This window comes from Monodon monoceros, unplaced genomic scaffold, assembly GCF_005190385.1.
Source record: "Monodon monoceros isolate NGI ecotype Baffin Bay Population unplaced genomic scaffold, NGI_Narwhal_1 Super_Scaffold_17, whole genome shotgun sequence".
In the NCBI taxonomy this organism is placed as follows: Eukaryota; Metazoa; Chordata; class Mammalia; order Artiodactyla; family Monodontidae; genus Monodon; species Monodon monoceros.
This window is the reverse complement of record NW_021703773.1, coordinates 29414278-29435741: the sequence shown is the minus strand read 5'-3', so window position 1 is coordinate 29435741 and position 21464 is coordinate 29414278. Positions and strand designations below refer to the sequence as shown.

Here is a 21464-nt window from a genome sequence, read left to right as displayed (position 1 = left end):
CACACACACACACACACACACACACACACACACACACACACACACTGCTTGTTTTCTTAGGGAACTGACCTAAAAAAATAGGATGGAGCATTTCAATCGGTCAGTCAATCAATCATTACATAGACTTGAGCTAATACAGACTGCTTTGGTGACTACAAAAAAAGTAAAAGAGTCCAGGCTCTTTCTTCAGAGACATTGGACATTAATACTAGTGGCAGTTAATATTTGCTCTGGGCGTGCAAACTAAATTCCATAAAAATAATGACTTTGTTGCAGGCAAGGACTCTGGTTTACTAATTTCGGTATTCCTCAAGAAAGACACGCCTGAAAATTTCAGTGTACCTAGGTATCACATGGGCATCTTGTTAAAATGCAGGTTCGATACAAATGAATAGTTTGGGGTTCATAAAAAGAACACCATGGCCTTTGGTGTGTGTCCTCTTACCCAAAGTTATTCCATAGCAGGTCCTCCTTGGAGCAATGGTACAACAACATTCTGTAAGTTGCTGCCAGTATAGTATATTAAATTGGTGTTAATGAACCAAAATCACAAACTGTGTAAGTAACTGCATTTTATTTCCTTATTTTTATGGATCAGGGATTTTTCAAATGGCTTCCTGATAGCAGAAATATTCACTGTACACTACCCCTGGGACCTTAAATTGTCATCCTTTAAAAATGGAACTTCTTTAAAAGTCAAGTTGGATAACTGGGCGCAATTGGAAAAGGTAAATTAGCAACCAATGACACTTTTAACTGTTGAAAAGTTTATGTTTGAAGAGGTGTATTCTTGAGGTCGTGGATTTCTCTGTATATGCGTGTGTGGCCGTGTTTTAGGACACAATGCAGCTGGGTAGGCAGCTTGTTTCCTTGTATTGAAAAGAAGGTTATTAAAGTTTATGTCATGAGTCACCTGTGAAACTGAGCATACTCATTTCAAATTGGAGCGGGATATAATGGTTGATTTTCTTGCTGAGTAATAATAACTTAATTAACATGTTAAACCTCAAAATATTAGTTGAGAATTAAAGGGGGATTAAAGTGAATTCACAGTAATTGGAGATTTTTATAGAACTTCTTATGGTGAAAGTATTCTCTTTCTACTATTACAGTTCCTGGCGAGAAAAAAACTTAGATTACCTAAAGAACTAATCCACGGAACAATTCATTGTAAAGCCGGAGTACCTGAAATACTGATACAGGAGGTGTACACCTTGTTAACACATCGAGAGTGAGATATTTGGAATTTTCTAGTAATATAATATGAAACTTTTGATAATATAAATCTTATTACTAAAATGGGGCTTGTCAACAATATTTATTTTTTTATTTCCAGAATTAGAAGTATCCAGGATGACCTTGTGAATTTCACAGACTACAGTTACCAGATGCAGTTGCCCCTGGTCCCCAGATCCACAGCTTCAAAGTCTATTAAAGATAACATTAGGTTATCAGAATTAATAGGCAATCCGAACAAGCTCAATAATGAACGTAAAGTAGAGTTCCTCTTCCTTTTACAAATGTTGCAAAGAAAGTTGAGCAGAAAACTGAATCCAAGTAAGTTTTCTTGGAAATAGTCAACTGGGTTCTTCCAAGCTTAAGAAGGCTCTTCTTGAGCACAGATGAAAGAAAAGCCTGCCACTGTGCCCTGAATCATAGACTTGTTGTAATTTCACCTACTGTGACTTTTATTGTTATTAATTCAGTCATACTTATTACCATATATGTATTCATATCTATCATATTATTTTGTGCTTTTAATTTGTTCTCTGTTTCTTGGTTTTGTCTTACCTATTTTTCTTCTTCTTTTGGACTGAACTTTTATCCAAAGACTTTTTTCCTCCCTACTAATTTGGAAAATTATAAATTTCTACTCTCTTTAGTGCTACGCTAGAAACTTTAACATGCATATTTATCTTAGTCTAAGAGTAATATCTTTATTCTCTTCCTCAAACTGTAAGGACCTTACAACACTAGGACACTGACCAATCCCTACCAGCCCCCTCCCCACTTCAGTTCTTTTGTTGTTCAGCATTTTGGTTTTGCCAAGTTATTTTTTTAACACTGCAAAATCAGGTATCATTATTTTTTATACCGAATATTTGCTTTCATTTAATCTATCTCACTATTACTTCCACTCACTGGGTCTTGTCGGAATTCCTGGAACGAAACAGAACCATTCCATTTAGTCATCAGTTTAAATGTCCATCTTAGTGCAAAGCTAACCTATCTCTCTGCTGTCTTCTTTGGAACACATTTTCTCTTTAGCCATGGACATACCTCAACACTTTCGATTCTTGAACAGAATTCTGTTATCACCAGTGTTGATTTTTGAGAATGCTGATTTTAAGCTGCCAAATAATTAATTGTGATAATCACAGTTCTGGGAATGACCAGGGTGGTGTTTAAGCATAAACAGGGCATGACCTTAGAAATGACCAGACACGTCTTCCAGCCTCAGTGAGGGTGAGCTGCTGAGGAGGAGGTGATCTTTAGAAGCACAGTGAAACTGATGCCCAAGTGCTGCAGTTGACAGAATTAGTTAATAAGAAATACGGGAAACATGGAAAATAATTTTGTCACTATTTTTACAGTATAAAAATGTTTGCAAAATGAAATAGATACTGTATGGTTTTACTTATATGAAATATAAAAACATGTAAAGCTAACCTATGATGATAGAAGTCAAGACAGAGTTTTAGTTTTAGGGTACTGTATGGGAGAGACAGGAAGGGATTTTGGGGTGCTAGCACTATACTATTTCTGGATCTGGGTGATGGCATCCCAGGTATGTATTCACTCCAAAAATTCTTCAAACAGTAAACATACGATTTGTTCATTTTTCTGTACATATACTACTATTGAATGAAAGCTTATTGGGACTTCCAGTGGTTAAGACTCTGTGCTTCCAATGCAGGGGGCATGGGTTCGATCCCTGGTGAGGGAAATAAGATCCCACATGCTGTGTGGCCAAAATTTTTTAAAAAAATAAAATAAAAAATAAATTGGCTGAATTAAAAAAAAAAAAGCTTAACAAAAGACTAATAGGAACATAAGGATACTGTCTTTAAAGTAACTTTTTTTTTTTTTTTTTTTTTTTTGAGGTACGCGGGCCTCTCGCTGTTGTGGCCTCTCCCGTTGCGGAGCACAGGCTCCAGACGCGCAGGCTCAGCGGCCATGGCTCACGGGTCCAGCCGTCCCGCGGCATGTGGGATCTTCCCGGACCGGGGCACGAACCCATGTCCCCTGCATCGGCAGGCGGACTCTCAACCACTGCGCCACCAGGGAAGCCCTAAAGTAACTTTTTTAAAGCAACTATTTTGTGCATCAGAGATGTGAACCATGGTGGAGAGGGTTATTAACCTATGTATCCACACTGCTCTCAGGAATATGATACAACAGATGTCTAAATAATTTGCTTAATTTAAAATTATGGTGTCGTATTTTGACCATGGCCATAGTGAATTTTTAAGAAAGAATTTTTGTTTACATTTTATAGAATGGTTTGAGGTCAAACCAACAGTGGGAGAATCGACTTTCAGTCATGGTCCTGCCCAAGCCTGTGGGTGCAAATGTAATTCAGTCGTTTCGAAGGAAAGAGTTGCTCCTGTGTGTAAGTTTTTAAAAAGTTTTTCCACTTGTTAAAAATGATGTTTTTGTTTTATTTTATTTGTTTAAAATTTCAAAATAGTTAAAATGTTGGTCTAGGCATTCAGTCTAGAACGGTGCAGTAGGTTGGTATGTGTGCTTTTGGATAGGTGGCGGGAGCATGCTGTCTGCTGAGAACCAGTCACAACAGGGGAAAATCCCAGGCCAGCGCTGCCCCGCCTGCTACTATAGGAGCCATTTCAATTCCGATTTCAGCTTAAAAAAGTGCGTCTGAAACAGGGGAAACTCATTGGCAGAGCTCAAAACTCAATCCTGTAGCTGCTAGATGATGAATCAGTCCTAAGGCAGATACAGACAACCTGCACACCTAGACTTCCCCATCACTTGTTTTACAAGAAGCCACGAGTTTAAATCCTGTTAATTCAGAAAGCACTTAACACCAAAGCAAACTGTAGCCAAACAAGGGCCAAAGTCAGCCTCTGCCTGACTTTTTGGTATAGCCTGCAAGTTAATGGTTTTTACATGTTTAAATGGTTGACAACATACACCAAAATTGCACATAATGGTACTGAAATCACAGCCTGTTCATCTGAAAAGCTTCTAATTATCAAATAGAGTGGCAAAAATTAACTGTAAGAAAGGTTACCTTTTTTTTTTTAAACACTTAAGTTCCTCTCTTTACCTAAATCTAGCATCTAGCAAAATAGTGCGCCAAGGGAATGTAGATTTCTTAGTTGTCACTGGCCCCTCATATTAGAACTGAGTCACCTAAAGAGTCTGAGTGGCCGGCTTGGATGCCTCAGTGCAGAATTCTAGAAACCGAATTCTGAATTCTGTATAGTTGCCAAATCTAAGCACTATTAAAATCACGGCACTGTTGCCTCACCTGCTTTCTGAAGCAACATCTAAAAATAGTTGAGTCATATTCAGTATCAGATGCACCAAAATAAGCCCTGGGTATTTTTAGGCTCCACCGATGACTTTTGGAGATGGTGGCATTCAGGTTTTGTATTTCCGACTACTGTCATGCATGATTTAAATATTCTGTTTACCAGGCATTTAGACTAACCTGTGCTCAGCCTGTTGCCAATCGTTCTGCATATGTCTGGTATGTTAGAAACACAGAAGGTCGTATACAATATTTAGTAACCACAAATGGATTTTAATGTTGTTTATTTAAATATTACACCAAATACAGGTAATGGTGACAATCCACTTAAAGAAATGCACATGAAGCGAGCTGGAAAACGTTCTTCTGACTCTATGAAACCTATCAGATCAGAAGCATGGAAAGGGGACCCAGAAGAGCACCTGTGTGATGGGCTTTGAAGAAGCGATGCCACCACCTCTTGCCACTCTAAAGGGATACCGTCACCTAGTCTTGGATATATGTCAATAATAAGTAAATTAAAGGGGTGTCTTATCTATAGTTGGGCTGAAGAACGTATTTTTTAATTCAATTCAACAACCATTTATTCAACACCTGCACCTAGTAGTGTTGAAAATACAAAATCAGTTTAATTAGTATAGAATGAACAAAAATAAGTTTAAAGGTACAGTTAAACATAATTCACCAAGACGGGTGAGAATTCTTTCTCATAAATTTTGTAGGAATGGCGAATCTACTTTGTAATATGTTTTCCTCACTAGAAAGAGAAGAGCCATGCTACGAATATGCCTGATAGTATTTATTTACACATCATGTTCATCAACAAAATTTATTCTGAATGATTATTACTGTTATACATAGGCCCATAGAAAATCTTGCCCACTTCCATAAATAACTTTACTTAAGCCATCAAAAAAAAAAATAGTCATCTTTCCTGTTGATACTGAGTTGTGGGGAAGGAAAATCATGGTTTACTTGGTGTTTAGCAAACAATTTAGTTTGATTTAAAAAAATGCCTCCTCCTTGCTGCCATGCCCCATATTTTTACTGCAGGGAGACAGAAGCAGTGATATACTGAAAGACTGACGACAGTTCATATATTCTCAGTAATTTAAAATTCATATTTGGAAAATTTCCTTCAAGTGGAATTATTCACGTTTTTATGCTATCTCATTAATAGTGTCATTTGACTTCCAAGATGAGTATTACTAATGCTGAATCCCATGATATGCTTGTCAATTTCCAACAAAACTCTATTCGTCTTTCTGCATTTTTGAAGCCTTAGAGAGTTTAATTCGAATTTCTACCTCCAGAGACTTCCCTGTTTAATCTTACCCTTCTGGATAGGTAACATTTAGTAAAAGAAATTAACGAGAGCCCTGATGAAATAGATGACTTCTTGGGAAAGGTTTAGAAAATTATGAGAATAATTTTTAAGCCATAAAATATAGTTCCTTAGGAAAGGATTTTAGAAACAAGTCTTCTGAAGCTCAGCTAGAGAAACATCCAGAGAAAAGGATTAGATTTGGATAAACAGTCAAATAATAGGTTTCTTTATTCTCTTGACTCTGTTCAATCTCCTGAAAAAGCTACTCACTCATGGCCTGACCTTGGTTAAGTTCCCAAGACCCCTGTGGGACCTACGGAGAGTTTTGAAAATACAGGAGAGTCTGGAAGCTTCATATCATAGTGACTAAGGACATGAAGGAGGTGGGGATATGGTGAAAGTAGGTAACGTCAAGAGCTTCTTAAGATGAGATGTGTCAACAGAAGCCAACACTTCAGGCAAATCTAAGGAAGGTCATTTTCTTCACAAAGTTTCTTCACAAAGATCTTTGACACAAGGAAGCAGTGAACTATTCTCGGAGCTACAGCAGCCCCTATAGGAACAGAACCTTTCAATCGATTGGCAGAATGCTCATCATGGGAATGGAAGCTTCTGTGATATGCTGTTTATATTAATTAGTAAGCCTCTTTTTTCTCTCTTTTATACTAATTCTCTCTTCTATACTAATTCTCTCTTGTATACTAAACACTGTAGTCAGTGTTTCTTACAAGTGGAGAATCACCCTCCTGAACAGCCCAATCACATGATTTTTCTAGGTTTCTAAGCAGGGTCATAACCCAGATGGACAGCGCAGCTCTTCATACCTCTGATGACTTTAACCCAGAATTTAGCGAGAGATGGTGTCCTCTCACTGGTGGTTCTAGGGACAAGACTGATGTTCATCTTAGCAGTTAACTGTGTCATATCTGGCTTTAACTGCAGTTTTTATTAAAATCATTGTCTAATGAGACTTCTTTCATAAAAGCATACTTAAACTTGCAAAATAATTTGTCCACATTATCAGTAATATGGACACCTTCAAATAAAAACAAGTTCACATTCTTTGTTTGGGTTTTCATGCATACTAAACATAACAATGAAATTTAACTTTATGAATTTGTAAAACTTTTGTTTTTCATATTAAGACACATACAGATCAACATAGTCAATGACATTTTATGAAGAATTAGTAGTCATAATATTAAGGTATAGAACATTGTTGAAGTCAAGGAATAATAGAATTGCATTTGAATCAATCAAATTTAGGCTTTAGACAAATACTGGGTTATACCTCAATGGTCTTCGTGTGCTAAAGAGTTGTAAGATCTTTTTCATACTTTATACATTAAAATATTATTTCTTGCATTCGTTAAAAATACAGAAGAATGTAACAATTGTTTATATATGTATAACTTAATACCTTTGAAGTATTTAAAGCACAGATTAGGGTTTTTAATCTATTTTAAAACAAAACAGAGAATGATAGCAGGATTTAGACTGCCACTTTTTAAGTGAGGAGATTTCAGTGCATATATGCCAATTAATAATACCCCTCACCTAAAAAAAAAAGAAATCTGAATTACACGTATCACTAAGGGTTAAAAAGTACTTCTCAGATACGATTTACATTACCCATTGCATCTCTGAGTTGTATACATTCTCTTCTATAATATTAACTATTTTCTTTATAAAATGGAATTTAAGGCTAAAATGCTTTTTTTGTGGAGTTAGAAGTAGGTCAGTGTGATAGACAGGTACATAATATATATTGTTTTCTGTTTTAAGAAGCTTAAGAAAAATTTTAAAGTATTTTAAATGCAACAAGTTTAAAGATAATAAAAACCACCATTATTCTAGTTATATGAGCTCACTCCCTAATTAGACAAAACACCTGTATTATAAATCTTGTAAAACAGCTTGAGTATCAAAGTACTATTCTTCCTAGTGTGCATTCATTTCGTAAATTTTGAAGTCAGAATTCTAGTACAATTGAAATACTTGTCGTCACGCCTCAGGCTTTTTAAAAATATCGACAGATGCACTATTTTAATAAATATTTTTAAAACTTGAATTTACATAATATATCCCAAATTTCAACTAATATCCTATTTACTTACAGAAATTTATTTGAAACTAATTTTCATCAAATAAATTGTTTATTATAACTATATTATAATGTAACTTGATTAGAGATTATGTGAATGTTAAATACATTAATCAAAATTAATAGTCATAAATTCCAAATATCTTTTTAAATAGTGAATTATCATCAAATGCAAATTTTCACATAGATTTCACTGCATTTTGTGTTTTTCACCTCTAATTTTTTTCATGCTTATATAGCCTATTCCTTTATAATTAGACATTTGAGTTTCAGCTACAGAACTTGGGAATGTTTTCTCTTTAAAAAAATAAAACTCAAAAGTACTTTGCGTACCCATTTATTGATATATATTAAACTTATAACTGAAAACTTCGATTAAATATGAGCTAAAACTAGTGGTTTACTATACATTTTATAGAGGACAATACCAGTGTTTGTTAACTTGAAGATCAGTTGTACACACCTTACATTTCGACACTTCAAGATATTCAGTCACCCAAATACTCTAGGCGCCGACTGCACGTCAAGCACGATTCTAGGTGTTGCACTATTTTATAAGTTTCAGTGTTTCAGCAGTAGAATATTTGGTACCTTTTGTGCTTTGTGAAAAGTTGATATGCTCCTTTAGATTTGTCAGTCCTTTATAATTTAAATATCACCTTCCTCCCAAATAAGGAGACACCTATTTTTCCTTGAAATTATATAAATATTTTATTTGTTGAAGTTAACGAATAAAATCAACTGTGAGTCCCCACTTCCCACCTCCTCCTCCAGACCTTTGGCTCTTGGACAACAAAGGTTAAAGGTAATACTAACCGGAAAAAGGTCTTTAAAAAAACAATTAAGTGTGAGAAAAACCTTCTGTCAAAATGGGTTGAGTCGTATTCCAGTCCCCAAAGGTGAGAATGGGTTCACCTTTGCCCACATCAGAGCGTCATTCAAGGAGATGGTGGATTTCCCATCTTCAAGGAAAAATACAGGGCCCTGCACAGTGACAGTCAAGGGAAGAGAAGATGAGATTATGAATTTGCAATATGTTTTTAAACTCCCAGAAACAGACTCACACGAATAAAAAACCACTGGTGATATTTAAGCAACACTGATAGGAAATTTATAAATAAGAGAAAAATTAGATTCTTTGAATTGCCACCAAATAGAGAAACATTTTAAAATATCTTAACATTATGCCCTGATGTTTTTCAAAATAGAATTTAGTTTTATAATTTGAATTCGTTAATTACAATGGCGCTGTCAGTGGCAATAGGTATTGCTAACCTATTAATTACTACAAAGTTAACATTTATAAAGGCATATATGCCTAATAATAGACTTTAATATACCTCACTCTTTTAATCATACAGCCTACATCAATACAGCTGGGAAAATTATTTAAGCCAGAAATTCAACCTGCTCTCCAGAAGATGAAAAATACACTGCTATATATGTGTATATATAATTCAAAGTCCTGTCAACCCTGTGATTTACTAGCATATCTATAATTTAGTTATATCAGCTATTTTGTATGTCGAGGGTAGTTCTGAAGAACTAAATCCAAAAAAAACTTTCCGTGTGTATCTCCCAGCTCTTAGAAGGAAAGGCATGATTTTACAAACACAGAATGGAATAAAAACTTACTTTCTTCATTACTTTCTAAAGTTATCAGGTTTTTTATCATGATTTCAAATGATAACAGCTTGTTGTTAGTAAATTATTTCTAGATATTAGGAAATCCATTACATGAAGTAGGCAGCTTCCTATTCACAGGTACTTGAAATTTTAGTTTTAAGCAGAACACATTGATTTTCTGCAGGAACAGAAATATCCTAGGAGGGTAGCCCCCCTCCCGCACCTCTGAATCAGTCAGTTGCGCCCTAGTGTATGTAAGATAATGAGTAGATCCTTTCCTAACGTGTGTGTGAGTGCAGAGAGGTTAGCCTGTGGAGTAGGTCATCTGTCTGTCTCAGATGGAGAAAAAGTCCTGAAGAGGAGAAAGAAACAGGAAAGTGTCCACTAGAAGGACGTGCAGGGCGGTGAGTGGCACTGAAAATGTATTCTGAAAACTGCATAATGGTTTTTGCTCTTAATCATAAGTTCTTGAATTTACTGCTTTGGTTCTTTATCTCTGAACATAAGTGGATAAGCACGTATACAGCTAAGTGTTCTGTCTGTGGTTTGGAATATATTGCTGTGTCTGAAGACTTAGTTTGTTTCTGGTGTCAAGTCAAGCTATAGTCAGAGTTTACACTAGCAGCAAGATATTTAATTGGAGTGATTATCCCCCCACGTACCTTTCTCCATTGGCCTGGCATGTCAGTGTTAGAAATGTAATTAGCTACGTTACATTAGAAATACAAGAGTCCACTTAGTAAAATGTGAATGTGCCCAAGAGGTGGCGTTCTTTTAGTCCCACCTGGTCTCCATTAGCATTTCATGGGGATTCAGCTTTGTTTACTTCTTGGGGACACCTACAACCGGTCCTGGCTCTGGGATGATGAAGGCTCCTCTATTTTCTGGAGATAACGGCACCCCTGGGTCACACTGGGAGGCTCTGGCATCGTTCACCATCATTACTTTGATTGGGCATGAGGGACCATTCCTTGGGAATTAGCCATCCCTCATGATTGATCCCCGTAATTTTTAACTGCTGAAAAGTTCCGTAAGTCAATGTAAGAATATGCATAATATATCAATGATATATTATACATCTAACAGTTGTTAATTGCTTTCTTTGTGTTTATAAAATACAAATGGAGACTATAAAGTTAAATTTAATCTACTGAGATATAATAATTTGTAACTGTGTTGATTGTTGCTTTGTCTTTCTTATTTAATTTCCCTAAGGATATGATCTATATGTATTTTAAAACATTTGTTACTAAGTATATCTATTATATGAATTGCTTTTATGATAACAGTACCATGGCTATGTCTCTGAATTTATTTCAAGGAGAGAGAAAACATTTATACCAAACATGGAAGCATTAAGGGCAATACTTTCTCACTGGGCCTCAGGTCTCTTTATAGGTACCTACTTTTATTCAGGTTGTGCTTATTTTAAGATCACATTTCAAAAAATAATGAAACAAATAAAAATGATGAACATGCACAATTTATGCCTGACATCATGCTGTACCTGGATTTTTAATCCCGTAAAACAAGAGATGTGAATATCAGAGTGACTCGGTAGGTTTGACCCGGTCACATAATCTGGTCCAATAATTCCTCTGAGTGGTTCTTCTTTTAGTCTCTTCAGTAAAGTTGCATAAACCATTCTTTGTGAATCAGAAGGGGGTGTATATGGAGATTCTTCTGATGATCTACATTTTCAACAGACATTCCATTTTTAGTTTTGTAGAATCACAGGGTTGTTAAGGTTTAGATTAGAAAACAGTCCCTGATGATTATTTAGTTCTCCTTTATAAAACATGGCAGATCAACTTTAGACTCAATGTATAGTAAAATGAAGGACTTAAAAAAGGCAGGAAAGAGCGTTGTAAATTATTACTGAATATAGGCTCAACGACACAAGATTCATTATCCTGCCAAGATAAATAATGAGACAACCAAATTGTCAATAAGTCTGTCTGTAATATTAAGTGATACCTTCCGTATCCCAATTTTTATATCAGATTCACTCACCGGTTGATGGATTGTGTGCAAGCTCTCCATGCATCCAATTCCTCAGAAAGGTGTTCGATTTTTATAGGCACTGACACCTTCCGACGTTTCAATAGCTGACTGAAACATGTGAAAAAGACATTAACATCTACCATCCAAGACAAAGACAGCAAAAGAGCAAATGAACTTTAAATAACTGCAATTTCAGATTTAACAACTATTGTTCACAAATCTATGTGTATATGTAAATATATACACGTAGGGGTGTGTGTGTGCGTGCAAGTCCCTGGCAGGTCAAAGATATTCAATAAATATTGGTTGGATGACAGACCGGGTATTGCTGAGTAACAGCCACGGTCAGCTACGGTGTGGTCCAGTGTGTCTCCGTATTAAAAATGACTCTTAGAAAGCAAGTGGAACAGTAAGAAAAGAATGTCAATTTGTGGAAAGCAATGGAAATGCTGATTTCAATTCTTTAAAGACAGGGATGTGTGAAAAAAAGCAGTGAGACAGTGACAGCAGTGATCCATCACATCTGTGTATAGAAAACTGGAAAACAGATATAATGTTGTTGTTAATTATGAGGCTGTAGATAAGGAATTACTAGTCCTAGTTTCCATAAGTTACAAACTCAGTATGTTTTTCAAGGAACTAGTTGGTTGAAATTTAAAAGTAAAAGCTGTTTAGGAGATAAAAAGAAAAAGAATATAAGACCTTACAGGTGATATAAGACTAAAAGTAAGCATTTCTATAATTTATATCTTGTGGTTAACTCTTGCTGGTTTGTCATCATTCTGCTGGGACATGATCAGAATTGGTGAGAAAAAAATATATAAATACCCTCCCCCCACACACATACCCCTAACATTTCAGTAATATTATCTCAAATCAGTTGGTAGCTTGTTTTTTTTTCAACCTCAAATTATTGACTTAAAAATTTTTTATTGATAATGTAGCTTGGCTCCAAAACAAATTCTTTAAATCATATGGTTTCCCTGTCTACAGCTCTGCACTTGGTAGTACTTTGTCTGCCCAGTGGTTTTTGATGATCTACTGTAGATAGAGCACTGTTAAAGAGTGAGGAGGAAAGCCCAGGTAAGTAGGTGGACAGAGCACTGTGAAAATACCAGAGAAAAGCTTACACGTGCACACGGGGAATCACAAGGGTTTCACTTTGGCTGGAGCAGAAAACACGTAGAAGGACACAGTGGGTGATAAGGATGGAATGTGACTTCTGTGGAATTTCAAAGTAAGACTAAGGATCTAAAATGTTATCTGTTCACTAGTGGGGAGTCTCACCATCAGGGAGGCTAATGCAACTGTTGTAGGGGTGACAGGAGGAGCGGGGGTAGGGTGACTAGAGGAAGGGCTACCACAGGGGACAGTTAGTGAAGACGGTAAGTGTGGGTCCCAGAGAATGAGAAACGTGCGGGTGTGGGAGCTTACTGCATAATTGCATGTTGACAGCGAGGAAGAACACCTAACCCTGAACCTGAGCATTTAATTCTGGACGACAGAAGTATAATGACATCATCAGAAGAAAGAGCGAACCCAGGAGGAATAGATGTGAGAAGGAAGATGGCTTTAATTCTGAGCGCACTGAGGTTAGCGAGCTGCGGGGCGTGCAGCCAGGTGCTGTACCTGTCTACAGAAGGGTGAGTCGTCCGCACAGAGGTGAGAGGGTGGGTTCTGAGGGACAGAGTACAGTGTGGCAGGTCCCGGAGCTCGCGTTCCTCTCTCTGGGATAACACGTTTCTAACCCAGCCACACTGTCGCAAGTCTCTCCTGCCTTAGGGATAAAATGCCTTCCTTGCGTTGGTGATATTTTTTCAAGGGACCATTTTCTCTTTTTCATTACCAAAGTCATATAGAGCTGAACATAGCTCATTAAATAATATTAATTCCATGTGATACATCCTACTGTTCTTACAATATATTTTTAAAATATTGTTAGAAGTTGCTTTCGAATTGTGGTCATGCTGCCTGCGTAGATCTCTCCTTGAGCGCCCTGACAGCAGGAATCTCTGCTGCTCCTTGGTCAGGCCCACAGCTACACCAGACCTCCCCCCAGGGGCACTGGATTTTATTTTTGAGTACGACAAGCTTTAAGCACAATGGCTGATGGTCAGCAAGCTGTTAGAAAACACAGGAGTTTGGCAGGTAGGTTATACCTGAATACAATATGCTTCGCACTTTTCTACTGTAGAGATGGGAAAGCTAAAATACACAGTTTTTCATCTTCTTTTGAAAGTAGGGTTACACAGTCCTGGCCAGTGGGTTGTAGATGCACAGCCCTAAGGAAGACTTTCCTTCCTGAATCAAAGGGTCCTGCCCTCTGTGGTCTCCATCCTTTCACCCTTACCACTCCTTCTGCTTCGAATGTAGACCTAATACCCAGAGGGCTGGGAACTACCTGGTAACCTTGGGTCACTCAGGCAAGAGGAAGGAAGCCAAGAATGTCGGAGTTGAAAGAAGCGAAGAATCCAGATCCTTGATGGAATCTGCCCGAGAATGCCTACCTCGAGTGTCTTGACATAAGACCAGGAAACCTTAGTGTTTAAGCTAGAATTAGGATTTCTATTATTTACACCCCAGTTCACTGCCAATTCATATCGTTTACTGCTGCTTTATTATGAAGCACATGCTTAGTAAATACATGGATGAGTGCAAAATGTATTTGTTGCTTCTATGATGCACTTAGACACTAACCATCTCAGTGAAAGGCACTTCTCTAATTTCACGGCAGAAGACAACCCGCTCTTACCTCGTGTACTCATAAAGGGCCGGGACGATGCTTTGGTACTGTCTTCTGATAGCCAGCAAAGCACCAACGTACCCACATAGTATCAGCAGTTCATTTCGAGCTCTAAAAGAGAATATATTTATTTTGAAAGATTCCGTAACTTGAGGTAAGAACATTGCTCTCATATACAGTTATTCTACTTGTGGCTCTATATTTTGATGGGTGACATTTATAGCAAAATATGCTTAGAACATTTTCTAAACTTGAAGACGTTTTATTCATCAGTTAACTCCTATTCAGACATGTACACGATAACATAAATTGTATTTTGAAATAAAAGTCTTTAAGTAGTATTTAACTCTGCCTTCTTGTTTTTCTCTCTTCCTTGTCTGTTCCTTCATGTAATTTCTCCCCGAGTGATGCACTGGGTCGGACTGGCGGATCCCTGGCATGCTGTACAGACTGCAGGGGACGGCGGCAAACACCTCCTGCACACCCAGCTGGGGAAGCTTGCCAAAGTCTCACAGGCTCTGCACCATCTCTTCCACATGGCATTGCAACAAAAATAGCCCAAAGCCTCTAGTATAAATATATGTGGTCTCGGGATTTTAGTTACATGGATAACAATGTCCTTAAATGATACTTGAATTCAAGGATAGTGTCTTTTTTTTAATTTCTAGCACTTTCACTTCTTTCCCCAACCTAGTATGCTTTGCACACATGGAGATTTAAGAGATATGACCGCTAGACAGACCACCGAGGACATGAGGTCCAAAACCATCCCAAAGCTCCGAATTGGCCCTATTTGAACCAGGTGTGTATGTGTGTGTCTGTGTGTACATACACATAACACACTAGGTATTAGGAAATGGGACCACTAAGATTTACTATTTGTTTCAAACTGACCTCTGTATTTTTACTTAAGGATAACACAAATTAAAATGTAATTTTTCTACACATGCACGTATCTGTCCAAGATGATCTTATTTCCTGATCTGAACACCAAAAACAATACAGCCGGGACCTTCCCTGGTGGCACAGTGGTTAAGAATTCACCTGCCAATGCAGGGGACATGGGTTCGATCCCTGGTCCAGGAAGATCCCACATGCCGCGGAGGAACTAAGCCTGTGTGCCACAACTGCTGAACCCGCGTGCCACAACTACCGAAGCCCCTGCACCTACAGCCCGTGCTCCACTACAAGAGAAGCCACTGCAATGAGAAGCCCGCGCACCGCAACGAAGAGTAGCCTGCGCTCGACGCCGACTAGAGAAAGCCCGCACGCAGCAAGAAAGACCCAACGCAGCCAAAAATAAATTAATTTAAAAAAAACAAAAAAACAATACAGCCATTCCGAAACATTACGTAAGCTCAGTTACGCATTTTGGAGAAAAAGTACTCACTCAGTACATGTATGCAGGAGTAATTTTTCAGTACGAACATAACTCAGTAGGTCAAGAACGGGGTAAATGGTATCCAAAGTCCAATTTGAACTACTGATGGATCCTGGCAAAATAAAACCAAATAAAAGATTCTCTAAATAACAGGATTAAAACTTGTTCATCCAATTTTTAACTTATGTGATTGATTCTTTTCTGGTCAACGCTATCTACTTCTTTATTTTCTAGATCACAATCAGGTCCCGATACCAAACACTCAGCAATCTCTTTCCTCTTTAAATTCAGGACAGCTAGTGCTTGGTTTTAAGCCTTTTTAGCAATATGAATGAAAATACCAAATAAAAGAGTAGATTTTAAATTATACTACCAACTGAACACGTACCTTTGATGAAGTCAATACCAATAGGAAGGGCTTTCTCAGGTTCTTGACTTAACAAGTAATACTTTATAGTTTCAAATATATTGCCATCGGCATGGGATGTCTCAGCTAATTGCATACATTCTTCTACTGTGGGGAGCTTGCACTAGAAAATAATTGGTTTGATGACACCGTTACTAAAATTTATAGGGATAAAAGCAATAGTATTAAGTGCTAAATGTTTCCAATATGCCTCCTTATTAAAGTTGCTGAGAACAGATGTAAATGAAATAATTTGTACTAAAAGCATACATTTATGGGAATATCTTTAAGATCTAATAACAATAAATAGGGTATTACCTAATGAGTCAGTAGTTTTAATCACACAAATACCTAATAAAAGAGGTGAAAGTAGGGCTTCCCTGGTGGCGCAGTGGTTGAGAGTCCGCCTGCCGATGCAGGGGACGCGGGTTCGTGCCCCGGTCCGGGAAGATCCCACATGCCGCGGAATGGCTGGGCCCGTGAGCCATGGCCACTGAGCCTGCGCATCCGGAGCCTGTGCTCCGCAACGGGAGAGGCCACAACAGTGAGAGGCCCGCGTATCGCAAAAAAAAAAAAAAGCAAAAAACAACAACAAAAAAACCCCCAAAGAGGTGGAAGTAAATTGTCCTGATTGTGATACTGGAATTAGTACCTGCAAATGCAATTGAGCAGGAAATGCTGAAATTAGTTACTTTAGAACAAATATACTGACCAGTCTCAAAAACTACATTAAATGTAGAAAACATAAAAGGTGCATGCTTACGTGTTCTCTACACAGTGATTTACTTTCACTTGGCCTTGAGACAAAGCAACTTTATTTCGAGTAGGACAAGCTCTCAACGTTTTTAGCTTTGACATTCCGAAATGCCACAAAGTGGAGATCTGAGTCTATGAATTCATTACTGTAAAATGAAAAGCAACACTCCCAATCTTTTCAAATAATGTTTTTTTCTGTTAAAACTGAGAGTCTACTCCACCTTCATGTAAGTTTTTCTGCTTCCATAACGTAGACAGGAATTAAGTTATAAATTAGTAACTTAACAACTCAAATCAATATTTTAACTTAAGTTATAAATTAATTTTAGATAAAATTCTGACTTGTTCATGATATTTGCAGTTTAGGTGTTAAAGTTCGTTTGGTTTGTTTCTAAGCAACACAGGCATAGTTTACTGCTGTCTTACTAGTCTTTGGCAACCACTGAGACAGAGCTTCCGCCGCAAAAAATATTTTGTGCTGTGACCACAGATGATGTGGTTCATCCACAGTTAGGTCATCTGTCTCCTCTCCTTTGAGATTTGTCACTCTATTTCCTTCTCACTAATTTTTACACCCCCGTAAGTTACTAAAATGGTTTATTCAATAGCTTCATATTTTCTGTTGTTTAAAATTTAAGTAAACTGAATATTTTAGATCCCTCAAACTCTCCCAGAAAAATTACAACAAACTAAACTAAAAGAGCTCTCGTGTATGTGACATTTCATATTGTTTCCCCATCTTTATTCACTGAATGCCAGTTATTTACTGAGCAACTACTATGTGCTAGGAACTGTGCCTGGTTAGAAAGAAAAAAGTTTCTTCACTTTGCTATATGCTCTGAGAGTAGAGGGAATTAGCAAATGGTTCCCACTGAAATTTCATTCTGACACCGAATATGATAAGAAGAGTAGGTTGATCATTCCTGTAATTCTTATCCTATCTTAAAATTCTAAAAGCTATATAACTTAATATTTACATATAATTTTTAAGGGAGTTCCCTGGTGGCCTAGTGCTTAGGATTTTGGGCTTTCACTACCATGGCCCAGGTTCAGTCCCCTGGTTGGTGAGCTGAGACCCCGCAAGTCACATGGCACAGCCAAAATATACTGTAATTAGTACAATCTCCCTATTGTTGAACATTTTGATTGCTTTTGTATGTAATCTTGGTATATAAATTCCTGTATTCGTAATGGAGCATTTTTAAAAAGCACTTTAGAATAAGCATGCCAATTTTGTTATACTTCACTAATTCTTTTAAAGATCTTAAACTGCCTATTTTTAAAGTTAGCATACATGTACCTTAAGATGCAAAGTGGAAAGGGCTTGGGATGTGAAGTTACAAACGTTGAAGTTCTCACCCCACCGTTAACTAGTTAAAAGTTCCGGACTTCCCTGGTGGCGCAGTGGTTGGGAGTCCGCCTGCCGATGCAGGGGACACGGGTTCGTGCCCCGGTCCGGGAGGATCCCATATGCCGCGGAGCGGCTGGGCCCGTGAGCCATGGCCGCTGAGCCTGCGCGTCCGGAGCCTGTGCTCCGCAACGGGAGAGGCCACGACTGTGAGAGGCCCGCGTACCGCAAAAAAAGAAAAAAAAAAAAAAAAAGTTCCTTACCTTCTCTGAGTTCACTTTCTTTATAAATTAGGAACAGTATCCCCTGCTTTTCAGGGTTTCATGAGAATTAAGTAACAACAGATAGATAACAGATGTGAAAATTTAGAACAGTTCCAAACGTATAGTAGAAACTCAATAAATGTTCTTCCTTATTGTTATAATTTTTGTTGTATTTATGAGGGGATTCTGACGGGACCGTATATTCATTTCTCTGTGTGCGTCACTATTTGACCAAACCTAAAGCTAATGAAATCACAGCACTGCATTTCAAAGTAGAATACTTAATATCGTCAGCATACCTTCTCATGAAGATCATTTATCTCTTCGATACACCCCGGGTAGAAAGCACAGAGTTTTACTAACTGTAGTTCGCTGTCAGGAGTCATCAGGAGAAGATCAGCTGCCAAATTCCTATTCACATAACAAAAGGGGAAACTTCCATGAGGAAGAAAAAGCCTAAAAATAACATTTTAGAACTATTTCAAAGGAAGAAGACTCATTACACCTCCCTTGCTTTTCTATTTACATCAACAGTACTAATTTCCTACTTAGTTATGAAACTCCTCTAAATGTAGATTACAGAAACCAGAGGGCGTGAAGAAAAAACGTATTATGAAATTCCTAAATACTGAGCCCTTATATATTTACAATTAATTTTGTTATTACAGAATAATTCTCTAACCAAACTAAGTAGTATGAGACGTGTTCTTCGGAGCGAATTATAAGGCAGACTCTGTGAAAGCTAATTCTCATCAACTTTTGCTACACTTGCCAACAATGGACAACTGTATCTTCCAGCGCATTGAAACTAATGGATAGTTAGATATTTTAAGTTTAGATGTATGGGTATTCTGCATATTTCTTAAACTTTAGGTGGAAATCAAAGACAGAAATGCGGTTTCCCGATTTGCTTTCTAAAGATTTAATCAATGGAATAGGTCATTTTGAAATCAGACATTTAAAAAATATGTGGACTTTCACAGCTTTACATTAAAATATTTTGTATAAAATCATTTTTAAAAATCAGGAGGTGAAGAGGTTTTGGTTTCACGCCTCGTAAGAGAGAAATCACTAATTTTTAATGGCTTACGATACTATTATTCAATTTTCAAGAAAATGATAGACATTCCGCATGACTTTAGAACAGACAGTATTCCAAATGTGAAGTTACAACGGCTGTGCTGTGGACTCTGAGTAAAGCCCCCTCCACCTTCTTTGTGCAGCCTTCAGTAAAATCTAAATTGGTCATTCAAGTGAATAAATTATTTTAGAAAATATTAGGGAGATGTTTCATCAGAATACAGTGAGTAAAGAACAGGAATAGGGATAATTTGTACGTGTCAAATTCTCTATCATCATTGGGCAAGTAAATCTTTGAGTGTTCTTACAGGTTCCAAATTAGAGTAATTCATCTGTTCTTGATAAAAAGTATGACTTTATGTTTTCTGATACTAACATTTAATGGCAGTTTTTAATAATGTCCATGAGAATATAGAAATTATCATTTGCTTTTATAGTGTTTTAAAAAGCTGCGCTAAAATTCTACTTTAACTTCTATGAACTACAGACAAAAGTCTGACTTGCTTATCCTAGAATCATATCCTGATACAGAGAAATTTACAGCAATTCTAGCTAATTTTATTTACTTTTTAGGCTAGTTCACTATTTATTGAAAATTCAGTATGCCAGTAGGGGAAAATGTGTGTATATATTTCTATATACTGATATAGACCAGCGAAATGATCCAAACTCTTAAATTTCACTATAGAACAGGCATTTTAATTTGCTTAGTTGAGTTAATTATTGTTTTATTGTAGAAAGCCACAGTTCATTTTTTACACAGGTTTAAAGTATAAAATCATGAGTGACTTTGTACCTAGGTTATAGGAACTGTTCTCATTACCCTGTAGTTAGGTTTTATATAAACTATATAAATGAATTGGCATTCTGCAAAGCAATAAACCAAAAACAGTTAGTGATCATTTCTTAGTAAAGAGTTGGTATTCTAAAAACAAAATATGTGAATTTTTAATTGAAGATTTTAATAAAACTCGATAATACCTGTATCCAGTGGATGGAAAGCTAAAAAGAAAATAAATTTGAATACCATGAATAGGCAATGACAACCAAGAAAAAGCAAACTTTTACCAGTAACTGTAAAAAAAAACACGAAGTGTTCTCGGTTTATAAAATTACATTAGGATTAGATTTCACTAGGAAAAAAAAGCCAGATGCATGTATTTCAGCGTTTGAACTTTATCCTGGTTTCTGATGCACAAACCTATGGCTATATAAAGAAAGGACTCTTGGAGGGAGTTAAAAGGAAGGAGAAGTTCGTTTTATATTAAAAGCAATAAGGCAGAGAGTCAGGTGGAAGATTTTGAAACCTCTTTAAAATTTAATATCCATGTTTTGCTACTTTTTACCTTTACTTTTTTTAAAAAAGTAATCACATTGTATTTGAATTAGATGATGACTTGTAGCACAGCGTCAGTCAGTCACCTTTGTGGGTTAAGTAGTGTGAGTTAGACCTCGTGCTCTCGGTTGGGTCTGAGCCAACGACCATAGTTCTTGAGAGACGGAACTGGGTCCTCTCGAAGGATGGCCTGCGTTAGGTACACTTAAGTCTGAGACTGATGGTGGGGCACCACTCCATTCTGATGGGGGAGGGAGCTCTTACATCACTGTACGATATGGGTAAAAATTAGAATAACTCTGAGATTCCCGAATCTCTCTGAAGCGCCCAGATCCGACAGGAAAGGAGTCCGGGAAGCACTGCCCTTTTTCTGACTCAGCCCTGGATGAGGGGGCGGTGTAGTGTGACAGCTGCCATAGACTGAATGTTTGTGTCCCCCAAAAGCCCTATGTTGACATCTAACCCCCAGCGGGATGGTATTAGGAGGTGGGGTCTTTGGGAGGTTATAGGGACATGAGGGAAGAGCCGCTATGAATGGGATTTAGTACCCCGATAAAAGGGGTCACAGGGAGCTCCCTCACCCCTTCCACCA

At 37.3% G+C, this 21464-nt stretch overlaps 2 protein-coding genes across 8 annotated transcripts in view; one reads left to right on the top strand and one right to left on the bottom strand.

Annotated features, from left to right (window-relative positions):
- Positions 1-5069, top strand: part of SPATA4 (spermatogenesis associated 4) — a 5469-nt gene extending 400 nt beyond the window's left edge. The window contains exons 2-6 of the mRNA XM_029226521.1: positions 599-728; positions 1113-1231; positions 1337-1557; positions 3500-3613; positions 4808-5069. Of these exons, the coding sequence (XP_029082354.1) occupies positions 599-728; positions 1113-1231; positions 1337-1557; positions 3500-3613; positions 4808-4938 (715 nt within the window). The 3' untranslated portion in view covers positions 4939-5069. The remainder of the gene's footprint in view (positions 1-598; positions 729-1112; positions 1232-1336; positions 1558-3499; positions 3614-4807) is intronic.
- A 3552-nt stretch (positions 5070-8621) lies between these two features.
- WDR17 (WD repeat domain 17) overlaps positions 8622-21464 on the bottom strand; it is a 77861-nt gene continuing 65018 nt past the window's right edge. For 5 of the 7 annotated variants that reach the window (XM_029226451.1, XM_029226455.1, XM_029226453.1 and 2 more), the window contains 7 exons: positions 18756-18867; positions 16072-16213; positions 15693-15795; positions 14312-14413; positions 11569-11667; positions 11063-11246; positions 8622-8913 (listed from right to left, as the gene is read on the bottom strand). In XM_029226451.1, the coding sequence (XP_029082284.1) occupies positions 8794-8913; positions 11063-11246; positions 11569-11667; positions 14312-14413; positions 15693-15795; positions 16072-16213; positions 18756-18867 (862 nt within the window). In that variant the 3' untranslated portion in view covers positions 8622-8793. Of the gene's footprint in view, positions 8914-11062; positions 11247-11568; positions 11668-14311; positions 14414-15692; positions 15796-16071; positions 16214-16701; positions 16992-18755; positions 18868-21464 lie in introns of those variants that run through there. The other 2 variants (XR_003794219.1, XM_029226456.1) reach the window with 2 other exon arrangements.